The sequence below is a fragment of the Nannospalax galili genome, unplaced genomic scaffold, assembly GCF_000622305.1.
Source record: "Nannospalax galili isolate Female #2095 unplaced genomic scaffold, S.galili_v1.0 scaffold72, whole genome shotgun sequence".
NCBI lineage: Eukaryota > Metazoa > Chordata > Mammalia > Rodentia > Spalacidae > Nannospalax > Nannospalax galili.
The window spans coordinates 2,396,446-2,411,135 of NW_008336933.1; the positions used below are offsets into that span (position 1 = coordinate 2,396,446).

Sequence of the window (14,690 nt, forward strand, 5' to 3'; positions counted from 1 at the left end):
AATTGTATGAAATGGAATTTTTAATTCTGTTATTGACTGTGTCACATCAAGAGCTAACCATGTGTTGATCCCTCCACTTAGAGTCAATTATTTCATTTAATCCTTGTGAAAATCCTGTGGAGGAGGGTTAGCTCCAGTTTTACAGAAGTAAAAATAGGATGTGTTGGTGGCACCCAAAATAGACTAAAGGTCCACAGTCCGATGGCATTGCTGTTACAACCAAGGGATGCCGTTACAGGTTATTTTTCTGCATTCCTTACAATTAGCTTTCCTCTAACAGTGCTCTATGGGCAGACAAGCATGGCAAGCTGATGGCTGCTAAGGTCAGGCGTGGCCAGTAATGGACTGCAAGGTAATTAATGAAGCATGGTCTGTATGAAACGTGAGCAAGCCATATCTAAGATTCTTCTATTCAAAGTTGAGCTCTGTCATCGCCACTTCTTGCTTTCCAATGCAGCATCCCATTATGACTTGACCTGGCTTGGGCATCCTGATGAACTAGCAAGGTGTAGGGGGCCTCAAAAAAAGTAATATTTATGGTCTAACTCACTAGGGCTTAGTATCTCATTGACAAGTAATAGATGCTCTACAAACAGATTGATTTGCTGATTCCTTAGCAGAGCAGTTCCTTGGGCGAGAGAGAGGCTAGTCCCTCCAGCCTGCTGTGCTCTAGGCTGGGCTTGCCCAGAGAAGCATATGCTGTGGGCATCCAATGGTCTCCCAGTCTCCTCCTGGGTCCACCCCAAAAAAGTCAAACACTGTACTCAGAGATCCTTACACTGACCTGCTCTGACACCCCATCCTGGGAATTCTACTCTCAGGCAGTACTGAAGGCTGTATTTAATAGGTTTGGAAGCTTTGGGGATATGAGCTTGAGTTCCCCAGAGCTGAGAACTCACCCAGGACAGGTCCCAGGCGCTCACATAGCCTTTCTTCCCTCTCTGGCCCCAGTCTTCTGGGTCTCCAGTATCTCACTTCTTTAAACATTGTGCTAAGGCATTAACTGAAAACTAACATAGAACACATATTGGAAAAGGACTCCAATCTGGAAAACTCTCACTAGCAAAGAAAGGAATGCAGCTCCAATGGGGAGCTTCTGTGTGAGCAGAGTTCAGTAAGTAGGTAGCAGGAGTCCCTGCCTGATTACCCTGAAGAGCTCACACTGTCAGGAATCACCTGGAGTGACTGTCCCTCCCTCTACGAAGTAAGGCAAGTCAGCCAGGAGGGACCCAGGAGAGCAGCCTCCTCACAGAGGGGCCAACACCTGTTCACTTCCTTGTTTGTAAATTGCCAGTTTCAAAGCAAATAGCTTTGGGGACTGCTGTTTACCAGTTCCTTTTGGGAGCCCTAGTCTTGGGCACCCAGAAGATAAAAGATAAATGGGGTTCAGTGAGAGATGTCTCAATGGTTTAGAGTGCCTGCTGCTCTTAGAGAAGACCCAGGATAGGGTCCTAGCACCCACATCAGGGTGCTCACAACCATCTGTTACTCTTCTGGCCTATAGCTATAGGCACTGCATAAATGTGATACACATACGGACAAGCAAGCACACACACATAAATAAAAATAGAAAAGATAAATGTCCTCGAGGAACTCATGAGATAGCAGGGGATGAAGCAAGCCAGCAGACACTGGTTGAACACACCATTTGAAAATCCAAAGTTCCCTCTGAAATCCAAAATGCTCTAGATGAAGAGCCTTTTCAGTGCCACACGTAGAAATCCCAACTAAGATAACTGTGTTTCATGGACAAGATTAATTTTTAGAATATAATGTAAGGTTATCTTTGGGTTAGGACTAGAGCGATGGCTCAGGGGTTAAGAGCACTGACTACTCTTAAAGATGGCCCAGGTTCAGTTCCCAGCACCCACATGGCAGCTAACAACCATTCAGAACTTCAGTTCCAGGGAATCCATCACCCTCTTCTGGTATTGCAGGCACAGGTGTACTTACATACATGCAGGCAAAAGATTTATACACATACATTTTTTTAAAATTTAAAAGCTTACCATCAGGCTATCAGTATAAAGTATGTATAAAACACAGATAAATATCATTGTTAGATTTGGGTACCAGCCTCAAGATATCTTAACTATGTGTATGGAAAACATCCTAAAATACAGAAAAATTTGAAATATATAGCAGGTCAAGTCCTATTTTTTTAATATTTGATTTATTATTTTTATTTTATGTGTATAAGTATATTGTCTGTATGTATCCAAGTGCACCCATGTCATACAATGCCCACAGGGAAGTCAAAAGAGGACATTGGATTCCTTGGAGCAGGAGTTAAGGACAGTTGTTAGCTGCCATGTGGGTGCTGGGAATTGAACCCTGGTCCCCTGCAAGAGCAGCCAATGCTCTTAACCATTGAGCCATCTCTCCAGCCCCAGGTTCTAACTATTTAAGATAAGGAATCTTTTGTTGTTGTCATGTGTGTGCTTTGTTTTGTTCTGTTTTGTTAAGACGGGGTCTCATGTAACCCAGGCTGGCCTCCAACTTACTTCATAGACAGGAATGACCCTGAAACTCTCCACCTTCTGCTTCCACCTCCCAAGTGTTGGGATTACATGGTCCACCATGCCTGGCTTCATTTGATGAAACCCAGGGCTTTGAGCTTGCTAGGTAAGCACTCTAATAGATGAACTATATCTCTAGCCCCTACTCTATTATCACAATGAACAGTTCTGATAAGACCAGTAAGATCAGGAGAACAGGGATAGGATGATCCATGATAGCTGGAGGTTTCAAAGAACTTCCCACCATAGGACTTTTGTGTGAAATGATACCTATTTAGCCTGTTTTCTGATGATCTGGTAGCAAAGATTTCCCTTATGTGGACTGCCTCTGTCCATGTTCTTCTCAGAACAGCTATCTGTGTATACCTCTCTATTGTGAAAACACCCCCAAATCAATTGTGGAGGATGCACTACCTCCGCAGTCTGGTCCTGGTTAGGGTAGGGACACCAGGAAGCAGAGGGATGTTATGAATCAGGGCCAACAGAGTAAAGAGGAGGAGAAATGTGTTTGTTGCTTCTGGAGAAATATTTGTCAGCAATGCCATCCCCACAGGACCTGGAGTTTAAAAATTCGGGGACCCTCTTTCAGAAAAAGAATTTTTTTAATATGTATCTTTAAAATGTTAGGACTTAGGATTTACAAGGATTCTTTGCATTAAGCTGTGCCCTGCAAGTGAATGGTACTAGAACTGAAGCCTCATGCATGTCACCCCAAGCATACCTGTGCTCTGAGGCCAGGAAATGGGCTTTCTCTAGAGAAAAGAACTGGGACTCAGAACCTCCCATGGCTTCATCATCAGTGAAACAGGGAGAACTTCAGGTTGTTACTGGCAGGGACAGGAACATGTGTCACATCACACATCACTCTACCTGCTTCAGTGGCCTCCAGAAAGATGCAGGATTATTTCTGGAACAAATATCTTTCTCTAGATTTGTAATTGAGTGTTTGAAATTTTCACAGAAGGTCAAGTTACAGAACTGGGTAGATAACCAAGTATATTTATATTACTTTTTAATTGTTCTAATGAATCAGGAAATAGTACTTTTTATTTATTTATTATTTTTATTTTATGTGTGTGAGTATATTGCCTGCACATATGTGAGTGTACGTGCAATGCCATGGAGATCAGAAGAGGACTTCGGATTCTCCTGGAACTGGAGTTAAGGATGGTTCATAGCTGCCATGTGGGTGCTGGGAATCGGAGTCCACTGCAAGTGCAGTTAGTGCTCTTAACCACTGAGCCATATCTCCAGCTCCAGGAGATAGTACTTTTTAAACAACATACCAAAAATATTTGCCCTTTCTCCTCCCCTCCCCTCCCCTCCCCTCCCCTCTTCTTTTTCCTTTTCTCTATCCTTCCCCTCCGCTCTCCTTTCTTTCTCTGTCTCGATCTGTCTTTCTCAAAAACATCAGATACTCAAGCATCTCATATTAATTATTTTTCTATAAAATCCCTTTATCCCAATTAACTCACAAATAAAACATCACATAGTTTAAGGAAGTCACTCAAACACTTTCCGAGCTCCACACTCTCTTAGTGAACTTCCTTATGGTTAGGATGGTCATTCTGAAGCCATGGAGCTTTGCTTAGGGTTTTACACTTTTGTTATCAATAGTGAAAGTACACTTAGTGTTCTTGCTGCTATGGAGCATATAGAGTTGCTAAAGATTAAGAAAAAAAAGTTTCATGAGCACATGAATATTGACAACTCTTCATATTAATATCATCATCATTTTAAATTACTGTCTCTTACAAATGTTACTATAAACCATGGTAACCATATCTCAGTAAGAGTTTGCAAGTAAAATGAAGAATGAATGATTTCATTCATGCTGGGTTCAAACCCAGAAGAGGGGTTGCCATGTCATATGGAAATTCTATTCTACATTTCTTTAGGAACCCCCATACTGCATCTCACAGCCAGGCCAGTTTAGATAGAAAAATAACAGATCCTGCACTCTTAGTATAAAGTCTGGGAGAGCTTCAGTTGGTTTTTGTTTTAGAAAGATGCATAGATAGAAGGTCTTTGTCTACACCCGTGCAGGCTGTCGGAGTCCGTTAAGGGGATGAAAGAGCCTTCAGCTGACATCAAGGAGTAGCCTTGACCAGAAAGCTTCAGTTGCTTCTTTGTCTTTAACAGTCCCACATGAAGACTTAGACCGAAAATAAAGGGAGGAAAAGAGAAGAGACTGCCAGGCCCCCAAGAGTGGGGCAGCTTGGAGGCAAAGCTGCCTTTTAATCTCCTGATGGGAGATGAAAGAAAGAGAGATTTCCAATCCCGCAAAGGTGGGGATGGCTTAAAGGCAAAGCTGCCTTTTAATCTCCTGATGGGAGATGAAGGGCTCTCCTGGTGGGAGAGATGCTATGTCCTCCTGATTGGACGGACACTCCACTCCTGATAGGTTGATGCTCTCCTGGTGGGAGAGATGCTATGTCCTCCTGATTGGATGGACACTCCACTCCTGATAGGAGAAAGGGATTGCTGATGCCCTTCTGATGGAAGGGATACTCACGAACTCTGCATTCCAATCTATGAATCTAGGTGGTGGATCCTGTCCCTGCTGTGGTCTTAGCTGTTGATTATGAGTGTCATTTCTTTTAGCCTGCATCAGGCATTCATCTCTAAATAAAGCCTCCCATTGTACAAATAATGGACTGGGGAGGGTGACTGTGCCAATCCACACCCTCACCAACAGCATCCCGGGGTGCCTTTTCTTCAGGCCCCTGCCAATATTTGTTGTCTCTTGTCTTTTAGACAATAGTAATTTTTGTAGCTGTTTGAGGTTCTGATTGGCATTTCTCTGAGGATTAGTGCTGTAAGTTTTCATATATCCTTTGGCCATAAATTGCAAGATGTAGATTCAAGAATACAAAATATAAACTAGCAATCCAGGTGTGGTGGGGCTCAGAAGTTTGAGACAGGAGGATTGTTATGAATTTGAAGCCAACCTGGGCTATTCAGCGAGTCCCCAGTCCTCAGAGTGAAACCCTATCTCAAAAAACCCAAACAAAAACAAAACAAAAAACAAAGTAGAGGTAAAGGACGAACAAGTCTTGAGATCTAACGTATACCAGGAAGACTAAATTTAAGAAAATTATATTAGTGATTTCTAATAAGTAGACTATCTGCTCTTGCCACAAAAAAATGTAACTATGTAAGGTGGTAGACTTACCAATCTATTTCACTATAGTAACTACTTTACGACCTACATGGGTCATGAATCTCATGACATCATGTTATAAATTTCAAATATACTCAATGAACTTTACTTTTTAAAAGAAGAAAATAGTGAATGAATCAATGAATAGATGAATGAATTCAATGATACCAGCTTAACCAGAGTTTAGGGAACAAAGACTGAAATTCTTACCCTCGTGGGTTATATACTTCAAATTCCCATGTGGGAGGCATTCCCAACATTCCTTGATTTGGAACTTCATTTTCCTTATTTAGTCAAGTACTTGGAGCAGGGCTGAACCAGTGTGGCTAATCAACTTCCAGTATCCAGCACTCCCTTCTCAACTTTCCTCATCACGTAAACAATTTGCCATGGGGCCATTTCAGGCTGGTGACATACAGAAGAGTTCCCTTCTGGCACAAGGCGCAGGCTCTTCTTAAGAGAAAAGCTCTTTTCTCTGCTCTCCCCTTGATCCTACTCTTCCCCACCACCACCACTTCCTATTCTCCCTACTGGGTAGTTCAATCGTGCAGCAGTCATACTAGAAAACAGAAGGTGCCAAGTATGAGTGCCAAGCTTGGTACAGTGGGAAGACAGCCGGTTCCCATCCTCCAACATGGTCAGGCTGTATATCAGCCCCTCTCTGACCTCTGTGATTATTGTGTTAGATATAGAAAGCCTATGAAACTCCTCTAGTCAACAACTCTGATACTTATTGCGAAATGCATTCCTGGTTACTGCAAGGAAAAGCTTGGTCCACTTCCAATACTGTCATAATATATTAGCAAATAATGGGCTGAGTAAAATTGCTCAACTCCCCTAGGCTTCAATTTTCTCCTGGGTAAAATAAGTAGCTGCTCTTGACCTCCCTCCTTGTTGAATTGCTCTGAGAACACAATAATACATGGGAGAATGCTTTGAAATAGTAAGTTATATATGACCCTCTGTAATGGGTACTTTTCCAGAAGCCCCATCTGAGTATATGCCTCCTTTGGGCTGTTAGGGTTGACCATCAGGATATCCATTTTCAAATCTTCCTAGAGCTGAAACATCAAAAAGTAAACCGGCAGCTAACACTGAAACTCGGAATAAATAATGTAGCAGGGCAGGGGGGTCCACAACGCCCCCTTATTAATAGTGTCAGATGACTTACAGACCAAATGGCTGATCAAGAATTTTCAGGTACAGTCCTGTGTTCCTTTCCACAGCCTATTGTAAGAAGCAGTGTCGCTTAAAACATCTGAAATTGACTTTTGCCCATAATCTTGAAGGCTCAAAGACTGAAGTAGAGGTGTGAGCAGGACTGGTTGTTTTGGAAGCTCTAAGAAAGTGTCTCCTCTACACCTCTCTCCTGGCTCCTGGTGGTATCCAGCACACCCCTCTGCTCCTTGTTTTGCAGATGTGCCATCTCTCCTTCTGCCTCATCCTCACCTAGCATTATTCTCCCAATAGCTCTGTTTCTTCTCTTTTTCTGTTTCTTGCAATGATGCACTTTCCTGGGTTCACATTCTGCCCCCAAATAAAATGATCTGTTTGATCCTTGCCTTATTTACATCTTTCCAAGCTATTTATTCCAAAAAGTGGGGGCCACAAAATAACCCCACTAAATAAGTCCTAAGCAAGTTGCTCAAATGCCCTCTTTCCCAAATTTTTAGTATTTACAAAAAAAGGGGAGCTTGATTTTTCCTCGGGGGACAGGGGGCAAAGGTCTGTGATTTCTGATAGATCAAGCTTCATGAGGAAAACTCCAGAAGAAGATGCCAGAGACACAGAAAAACAACAGCAGTAGCTAGACAAGGCAGAGGGCCAAAGGGGCCATGAGAGAAAAGAAAACAGCTGCAGAAAAGGTTAGAACCTCATCCCTTGACCTGTCCTCCCCCATGACCAGCCATGTCTCCATCTTGCCCCAAGTTCCAGAACAATCTTCACATGGATACCAGATATACTTCCTTTCCTCTGCCTCCCAAACCACATTGTGGCAGAGCTTAAAATCATGTCATATCCCTCTTTGTTCTAACCTGGAAAGCAGGGTACTGGAGCGTCCCAAAACCCAGAGATCACCTAAGTCACAGCCACCCTCTGCAGATGGTCCTTTCTAGTTCACACAACTTCCTCACACTGAGTCTATCTTGCATTCTGGTGACTGATCTTCTATCTGGCCTCTATTTCTGAGCCTTGACTCACTATCTGATAAGGCTCTTCAAAACATCCTGGAGGGATCCATGTCTTCTTATTTCCAGGCTTCTAGAATTCCATCTTTTTCCACCACATGCTCCTTCTGAAAGACAAACCTCAGATACGGTTAAGAGGAGTAAAAACTCAAGAAAGGGGGGTCAAGGGCTATGTGTATGCTTGCTCTTGAAGTATCAAGGTCACACCCAAGGACAGAGCTAGCCTGATGTGGAGAGAAAGGAATCTACAATTATGCTAAGAAGTCCTGGCAAGCATAATGTGAATGGGGTAGATAGGAACTCCCAAGAGAAAGTCATGAGAAGGGAGTGACCATTTCAGACACAGAAAGGCAGAATTTGACTCAATGGAAGGAATGTTCTCTGGACAGCTCTTGATCACTATTTCATACTTTTAACATCTTACCCAGTCAATCTGATGACTTCTCAATCTGATCTCTAGCCCCAAACTTTTCCACCTCTCACCTACTATCCTTAGGTCTGTTAGGCATCATTTGCACTTGTGTGTCTCACAGGACCTCATTTGAAGACTGACTTGAGCTCCTTGCCCTCTTCCTTGTACACCAGCGACACTGGCTTCCTGATCAAGTATGAAGGAATCAACTTCAACAGCTTCCTGTCCTTTCCAATCAAACAAGCATAAAATGTACTGACAGGAATTAAGGGGGAGAAAAGGAGTTCAAATGTAGAGCTTTAATCACTAACCCCTGTTTGTGTGTGTGTGTGTGTGTGTGTGTGTGTGTGTGTGTGTGTGTGTGTGTTGCTGGGAGTAAAACCCCAAGAGTACTACATGCTAGACAAACATTCTACCACTGAACTATATCCCTATCCTTTTATTTTTTTTATTTTAAGACAGTCTCACTGTCTTAGGGTGCCTTCAACCCACTTTGTAATCCAGACAGACATCGACTTCAAGATTCTTCAGCCTCGTCTTCTGGAGTAGCTCTACCAGCAGTCCTGTACCATTCAATTACTGAAGTCTGAATTCAGAAGTTCCGTCTGCATTTGGGGTATTTAAGAGCTATGGGCTTCTAGTAAGTCAGACAGTTGTCCCCTCGCTCTTCCCCCAGCTCATATGTAAGAAATGAAATCTTTTCTGTCAAAAACATTCTAAACTCTCTGCTTGTCTTTCTCTTCAGTTCCCTTGTTACAGGACTAATATTTACCTTGATCTTATTTATTTCTTACCATGTCAACTGTAACTGGCAACAGTCATTTCCCGTCTCCCTTTTGTAAGTCTCTGGTTACACTGTGGGAAAGCTTTTGCTCTCTTAATATATTCTATTCTCTCATCCACAAACCCCCTTCTCCTTTTATGACTTTTAGACTCTGGCTATACACTGAAGTCCCACACTCTCAAATGCCAAAAATTTTTAGTAAAGCCAACTCTGCCTATTGTCTGCTTGATCCCCTGCTTCCCTTCCCTTCCCTGGCTGGGGAAGCAAAGCGTCCAGCTAAAATGACTAGATCCTCAACTTCCTTCTTAGCTAGGTATACAATGCAACCCAGGGCTGGCCAGAAAGCTTTATATGGAAATCTCTGAGAGATATTCATCCTCAAAATGAAAAGGCAAGACCTCACTAACAGAATGTTCTTTGCATTTTTGCCCTTCTCTTGTTCCTGCTGAGAAGGAAGCACTCATCATCCAACTATGAGGTAACAACATGAAGGCTTGGAGGCACCTCAGGAGAATGGATGAAGCTCATGCCTGTGAAGGTTCAGATAGCCCCGCCCCCTCACCAACAGGGCCTCATGGACCTCACAAGCCCCTGAGAGAAGGGTTGATAAGCACCCTGGTCTTTGAAGTCAAGAGAAGTAGACTTTTCATCACTGTTTGGCCAACACAGCAGGCTTCCCCTTTGAGCTCTAAAGAGGGCAGGTTTTAACAGTCCTGCTCTCCCACTGCCCCCCCAACTTAAAAACATACATATCTTTCTGCCTTTTGCATCCTCCCAGAAGCCTCCTCCTTTAAAAGACCCCAGCTCATGACCCAGGAAGACATTTTCCCTGCCTAGAATGGAATCTGTCCCATGTGTTCCTTTGCTTAACAAACTCTGTTCCAATGGAGTTTTATCTGCATCCTGGTGCTTTTGAAGAGTCAAAATGCAAGAGTCAGAATACACTGACTCCATTTTGGCTAGCTGTTTCAGGCAAGCCGGGACAAGCCCAGGCATGTTGTAAATCTCCAGTTGCTACCTCCCCCCCAACCCCCAGAAAGTCATAGATTAAGCAAGCCTGGGCATGTAAAAGCCTTATATGGTAGAAACAGAAACTTCTGGCCCTACAGATAACAGCACATTCCAATGCCCTAAAAACAGCCCCTACCAATAAGAATCCTCCCTGTACTCAGAACATAGGGCCATCCAATCATTTTAAAGTGCATCTGGTGTGCACACATGGGCTTCAGCAAAACTCCCTATAAAAAGCTTTCCCCACCCTGGTTTGGGGCTCTCAGTACAGATCCACTGCATCAGTGAAGTCTGAGGGCCCAAGCTTAAGCCCAAATAAAGGCTTTTTGCTGTTGCATACACTCCAGACTCCTTGGTGGACATTGAGGGTTGCAAGATCTGGGCATAATATTTGGGGGCTCGTCCCAGGATCCCCAAGACCCCACAGGACCCCTGGAGTGTTGAGCCTGGTCCGGCCGGTAAGTATCTTTGTCTCCTTGTTTGTTTTGCGCGCTCTTGAATTTGGGCCCCCCGTTACCTTGTTAGCCCGTTGGCAGTCTAGGCGGACACACTGGAAGACCCCAGGCTGTGGGACTTGGAAGATGTCCTAGACCCACCTGATAGGGATTGGATCCTGCTTGTAATTATGAAGGGGCGAGGCAGGTCGTGCCCGCGGAACAGCAAGAGGCCGACGTCCCACTTTCAGTTCTTGTTTAAGGCACTTGTCATTGTGTGTCTTTGTATTGTCCATGTTATTTGTGACTTACTTAGTTATAGACACGGGACAAAGTCAAGTAACACCCTTAAGTCTTTTCCAGGACCATTTTTCTGACTTCAAAAAGAAGGCTAGAGGACAAGGGTTGGAAGTCAAGAAAGGAAAACTCTTTATCTTTTGCAGGAATGAATGGCCAACCTTCAATGTTGGATGGCTGGACAAGGGAACATTTGACCTCTCAACTATTTACAAGGCTAAAAACATCATTTTCAGGCGACCAGGACACCCCAACCAGGTTCCTTACACTGCAACCTGGCAGATCCTGAAGACCCCCCAAACGGCTCAAACCATTTTTGCCGCCTCAGGGTTCAAAGACAACCATCCTCACCCTGCGTGATGGTGAGTGGCAGAAAAGTGAAACAAAACCATCCACCCCACTTTATCCTGTCCTCCAGGGTGGTTTGGAGGAAGAACTTCTGCTTGAGCCTCCCCCATACTTGCCCAACCGCCGGTACAACCAGAGCATTCAGAGCCCCCAGGAGAGGCTGAGGTGGCCCAGGCCCCTGGGGCTGAAAGCCCTCCCCAAATTTGGAGGAGGGTCCAGAGAGGACAGCTGTGAGCAGCATCAGACTCCACTGTCCGTCCCTTAAGGGCAGTGGGACCCTTTAATGAGGCAGGAGATCAACAGATGCAGTATTGGCCATTTGCCACCAGTGATCTCTACAATTGGAAATTGCAAACAGCCAAATTCTCAGAAACCACAGGACCTTATTGATCTGTTAGAATCTGTTCTTTTCACCCATCAGCCCACTTGGGACAACATCCAGCAGCTATTACAGGTTCTATTTACCACCAAGGAAAGGGACTGGGTCCAAACTGAGGCCCACAAGCTGGTCCCCAGGGTGGATGGGAATCCCACCACCAACCAGGCACTGATCAATGAAGCCTTCCCACTAGCCCGACAAAACCGGGCCTTCAATGTGGCAGAAGGTAAGGCGAGGCTCTGGATCTACCGCCAGACTCTAATGGAGGGTCTCTGGGCCACTGCAAGGTGCCCAACTAATTTGGCTAAGATTAGTAATGTGCAGCAAGAAAAAACAGAATCCCTGGCAGCCTTTTTAGAAAGGATCCTTGAGGCATTCCACCCTTATACACCTATGAATCCAAAGGCACCAGAAAACAAGAATGCGGTTGTATTGGCCTTTGTCAATCAGTCAGTGCATGACATTAGACACAAATTACAGAAACTAGATAGATTGGCAGATAGGACTCTGCTGGAGCTGTTGGCAGTGGCAGAGAGGGTCTATAACCACAAAGAACGTCTGGAAGACAAACAAGCTCTAGCCGCAGCCACTGCTAGCACCAAGAAGACCCGAGACTTTGCTAAGATCCTTCTGGCTATGACCGCAAGGTCACCTGATGAGTGGGAACGTCAACTGTGCTACCTCTCTGCAGACTGAGGTAGGAAACCCCAGGAAGGGCAACCGAGGTTACAGAAGAACCAATGTGCCTATTGCAAAAAGATGGGCCACTGGATAAAAGATTGTCCAGAAAAACCTGCTGGGGGAGGCAGGGCCCAAGGAGGGGTACAAATCCTTGAGCTCAGAGAAATGAATGCCCACATTCACTTCACCCCTAGTGGGGCCCAAATGACTGATCAAGAAGGCCACCCAATCCAAGTACTCACCCTACAACTAGAAGATGAGTTTAGGTTACATTAAAAACTGGCCTCTACTATCGGCCGGTCCAGGACTTGAGAGAGGTAAACAAGAGGGTTATGGATGTTTATCCAACAGTACCTAATCCTTACACTCTCCTGAGTTCCTTGCAACCTTACAGAAACTGGTACACAGTGTTAGACTTGAAAGATGCCTTCTTTAGCCTGCCTCTGGCCAAAGAGAGCCAGCCCTTCTTTGCTTTCAAATGGCAAGACCAGGAGATCAGCTTCAATGGGCAGCTGACTTGGACCCGCCTGTCACAGGTATTCAAAAATTGCCCATCCTGTTTGATGAGGCTCTCCATGAAGACCTGGGTGAGTACCAGCTGGAACACCCCCAGCTCACCCTATTACAATATGTGGATGACATCCTGATAGCTGCTGATGACGCCTCGCAGTGTCAACAGGGATACGGATAGCCGGTATGCCTTTGCCACAGCCCATGTACATGGGGCCATCTACCAGGACAGGGGGATGCTCACAGCTGAGGGAAAGACTATTAAAAATAAACAAGAAATCCTAGACTTACTGGCTGCCCTATGGCTACCCAAGAAACTGGCTATCATTCATTGCCCTGGCACCAAAAGACAGATATGCCTATAGCCTGAGGAAACCAGAAGGCAGACCAGGTTGCAAAGGGGATGGCCCTGAAAGCAAACTTAGTCCTGGCTGTACTTGTGGATCCCAGGATTTGCTGAATTGGCAAGGCCCCTCTATGAAGTCACATGGGAAAGTAAGCCCTTCATTTGGATGGAGGTCCAGGAAGAGGCCTTCAGTAATATCAAACAGGCCCTCCTAGCTGCTAGGACTTTTGGATGTTACTAACCCTTTTCATCTTTTCTAGATGAAAAGAAGGGGGTGGCAAAAGGAGTCCTAACTCAGACTCTGGGGCCCTGGAATAGGCCAGTGGCATATCTGTCAAAAAAACTGGACCTGGTAGCCACTGGGTGGCCACCATGTTTGCGAATTATAGCAGCCACAGCTCTTCTAGTCAAAGATGCAGACAAGTTAACCTTAGCACAAGAATTATGTATCACAACTCCTCATGCCATTGAGGGAGTTCTCAAGCAGCCACCCGACCGCTGGTTGAGCAATGCCCAAATGACTCACTATCAAAGCTTGCTTCTTAATCCCCTTAGGATTCATTTCCTCCCAAGCACAGACCTCAATCCAGCCACTCTGCTGCCCGATCTGGACCTGGACACACCCTTGCACGATTGCGTGGGTATCTTGAGCCAAGTACACGGACTCAGAAAAGACCTGACTGATCAGCCGCTTCCTGATGCAGAAGCCACTTGGTTTACTGGTGGGAGCAGTTTTGTACAGAATGGACAGAGGTACACAGAGGCAGCAGTAGTAACAGAGACCAAAACAGTCTGGGCAGCGGCTCTACCTGTGGGGACTTCAGCCCAGATGGCTGAGCTGATAGCCTTGACCGAGGCTCTTAAATCAGGCAAGGACATAAAATTGAATGTGTATACGGATAGCAGGTATGCCTTTGCCACAGCCCATGTACATGGGGCCATCTACCATGAGAGGGGGCTGCTCATAACTGAGGGAAAGACTATTAAAAATAAACAGGGAATCCTAGACTTACTGGCTGCCCTGTGGCTACCGAAGAAACTATCATCCATTGCCCCAGGCACCAGAAGACAGATACACCTATAGCCTGGGGAAACCAGAAAGCAGACCAGGTTGCCAAGGACATGGCCCTGAAAGCCTCCCCAATCCTGGCTGTCCATCTGCTGGACCCAGGGCCACCCATGCTACCAGACCAACCTGATTACTCTCAGGATGACTTGAGGCTGATATACAAATTTCCAATGACCCAAAAGATTGACACCTGGTGGCATACAGGAGACTGCAGGATTATCCTGCCAAGTAACTTAGCCAAAGACCTTCTCAGTCACATCCATCGGACCACCCACCTGGGTACTCGAAAGACAGAAGATCGCCTAAGAAACGCTCACCTCAAGGTTCTGGACCTCCAATCACATGTTGATTCAATTGCCTCCAAATGCATAGGCCAGGCTGGCCTCGAACTCTGGAAGACATTCTTCCAAGGTATGGTATTCCGGCTCTTCTGAGCTCAGACAATGGACCAGCATTCACCTCTCAGGTAACACAAGAGTTAGCAAAAGCACTGGGGGCAAAATGGAAATTACATTGTGCCTACTGGCCCCAGAGTTCTGGACAGGTAG

At 45.1% G+C, this 14,690-nt stretch overlaps 1 protein-coding gene across 2 annotated transcripts; it reads left to right on the forward strand.

The window, feature by feature from the left end:
• The first annotated feature begins 10,368 nt into the window (after window positions 1-10,368).
• On the forward strand, window positions 10,369-12,853 carry LOC115070102. Of its 2 annotated transcripts, none has more exons than XM_029562819.1 (2): window positions 10,369-10,536; window positions 10,934-12,853. In XM_029562819.1, the coding sequence occupies exon 2, from the start codon at window positions 11,441-11,443 to the stop codon at window positions 12,230-12,232; it is 792 nt and encodes a 263-aa protein (XP_029418679.1). In that variant the 5' UTR covers window positions 10,369-10,536; window positions 10,934-11,440; the 3' UTR covers window positions 12,233-12,853. The 2 variants fall into 2 exon arrangements, with proteins under 2 accessions (XP_029418679.1, XP_029418678.1); XM_029562818.1 differs by having other exon boundaries at window positions 10,956-12,853.
• Window positions 12,854-14,690: the final 1,837 nt, after the last annotated feature.

Excerpts from the sequence above, each read along its gene's own strand:
- LOC115070102 (XM_029562819.1), top strand. The coding sequence starts at position 11,441 with ATGAGGCAGGAGATCAACAGATGCAGTATTGGCCATTTGCCACCAGTG.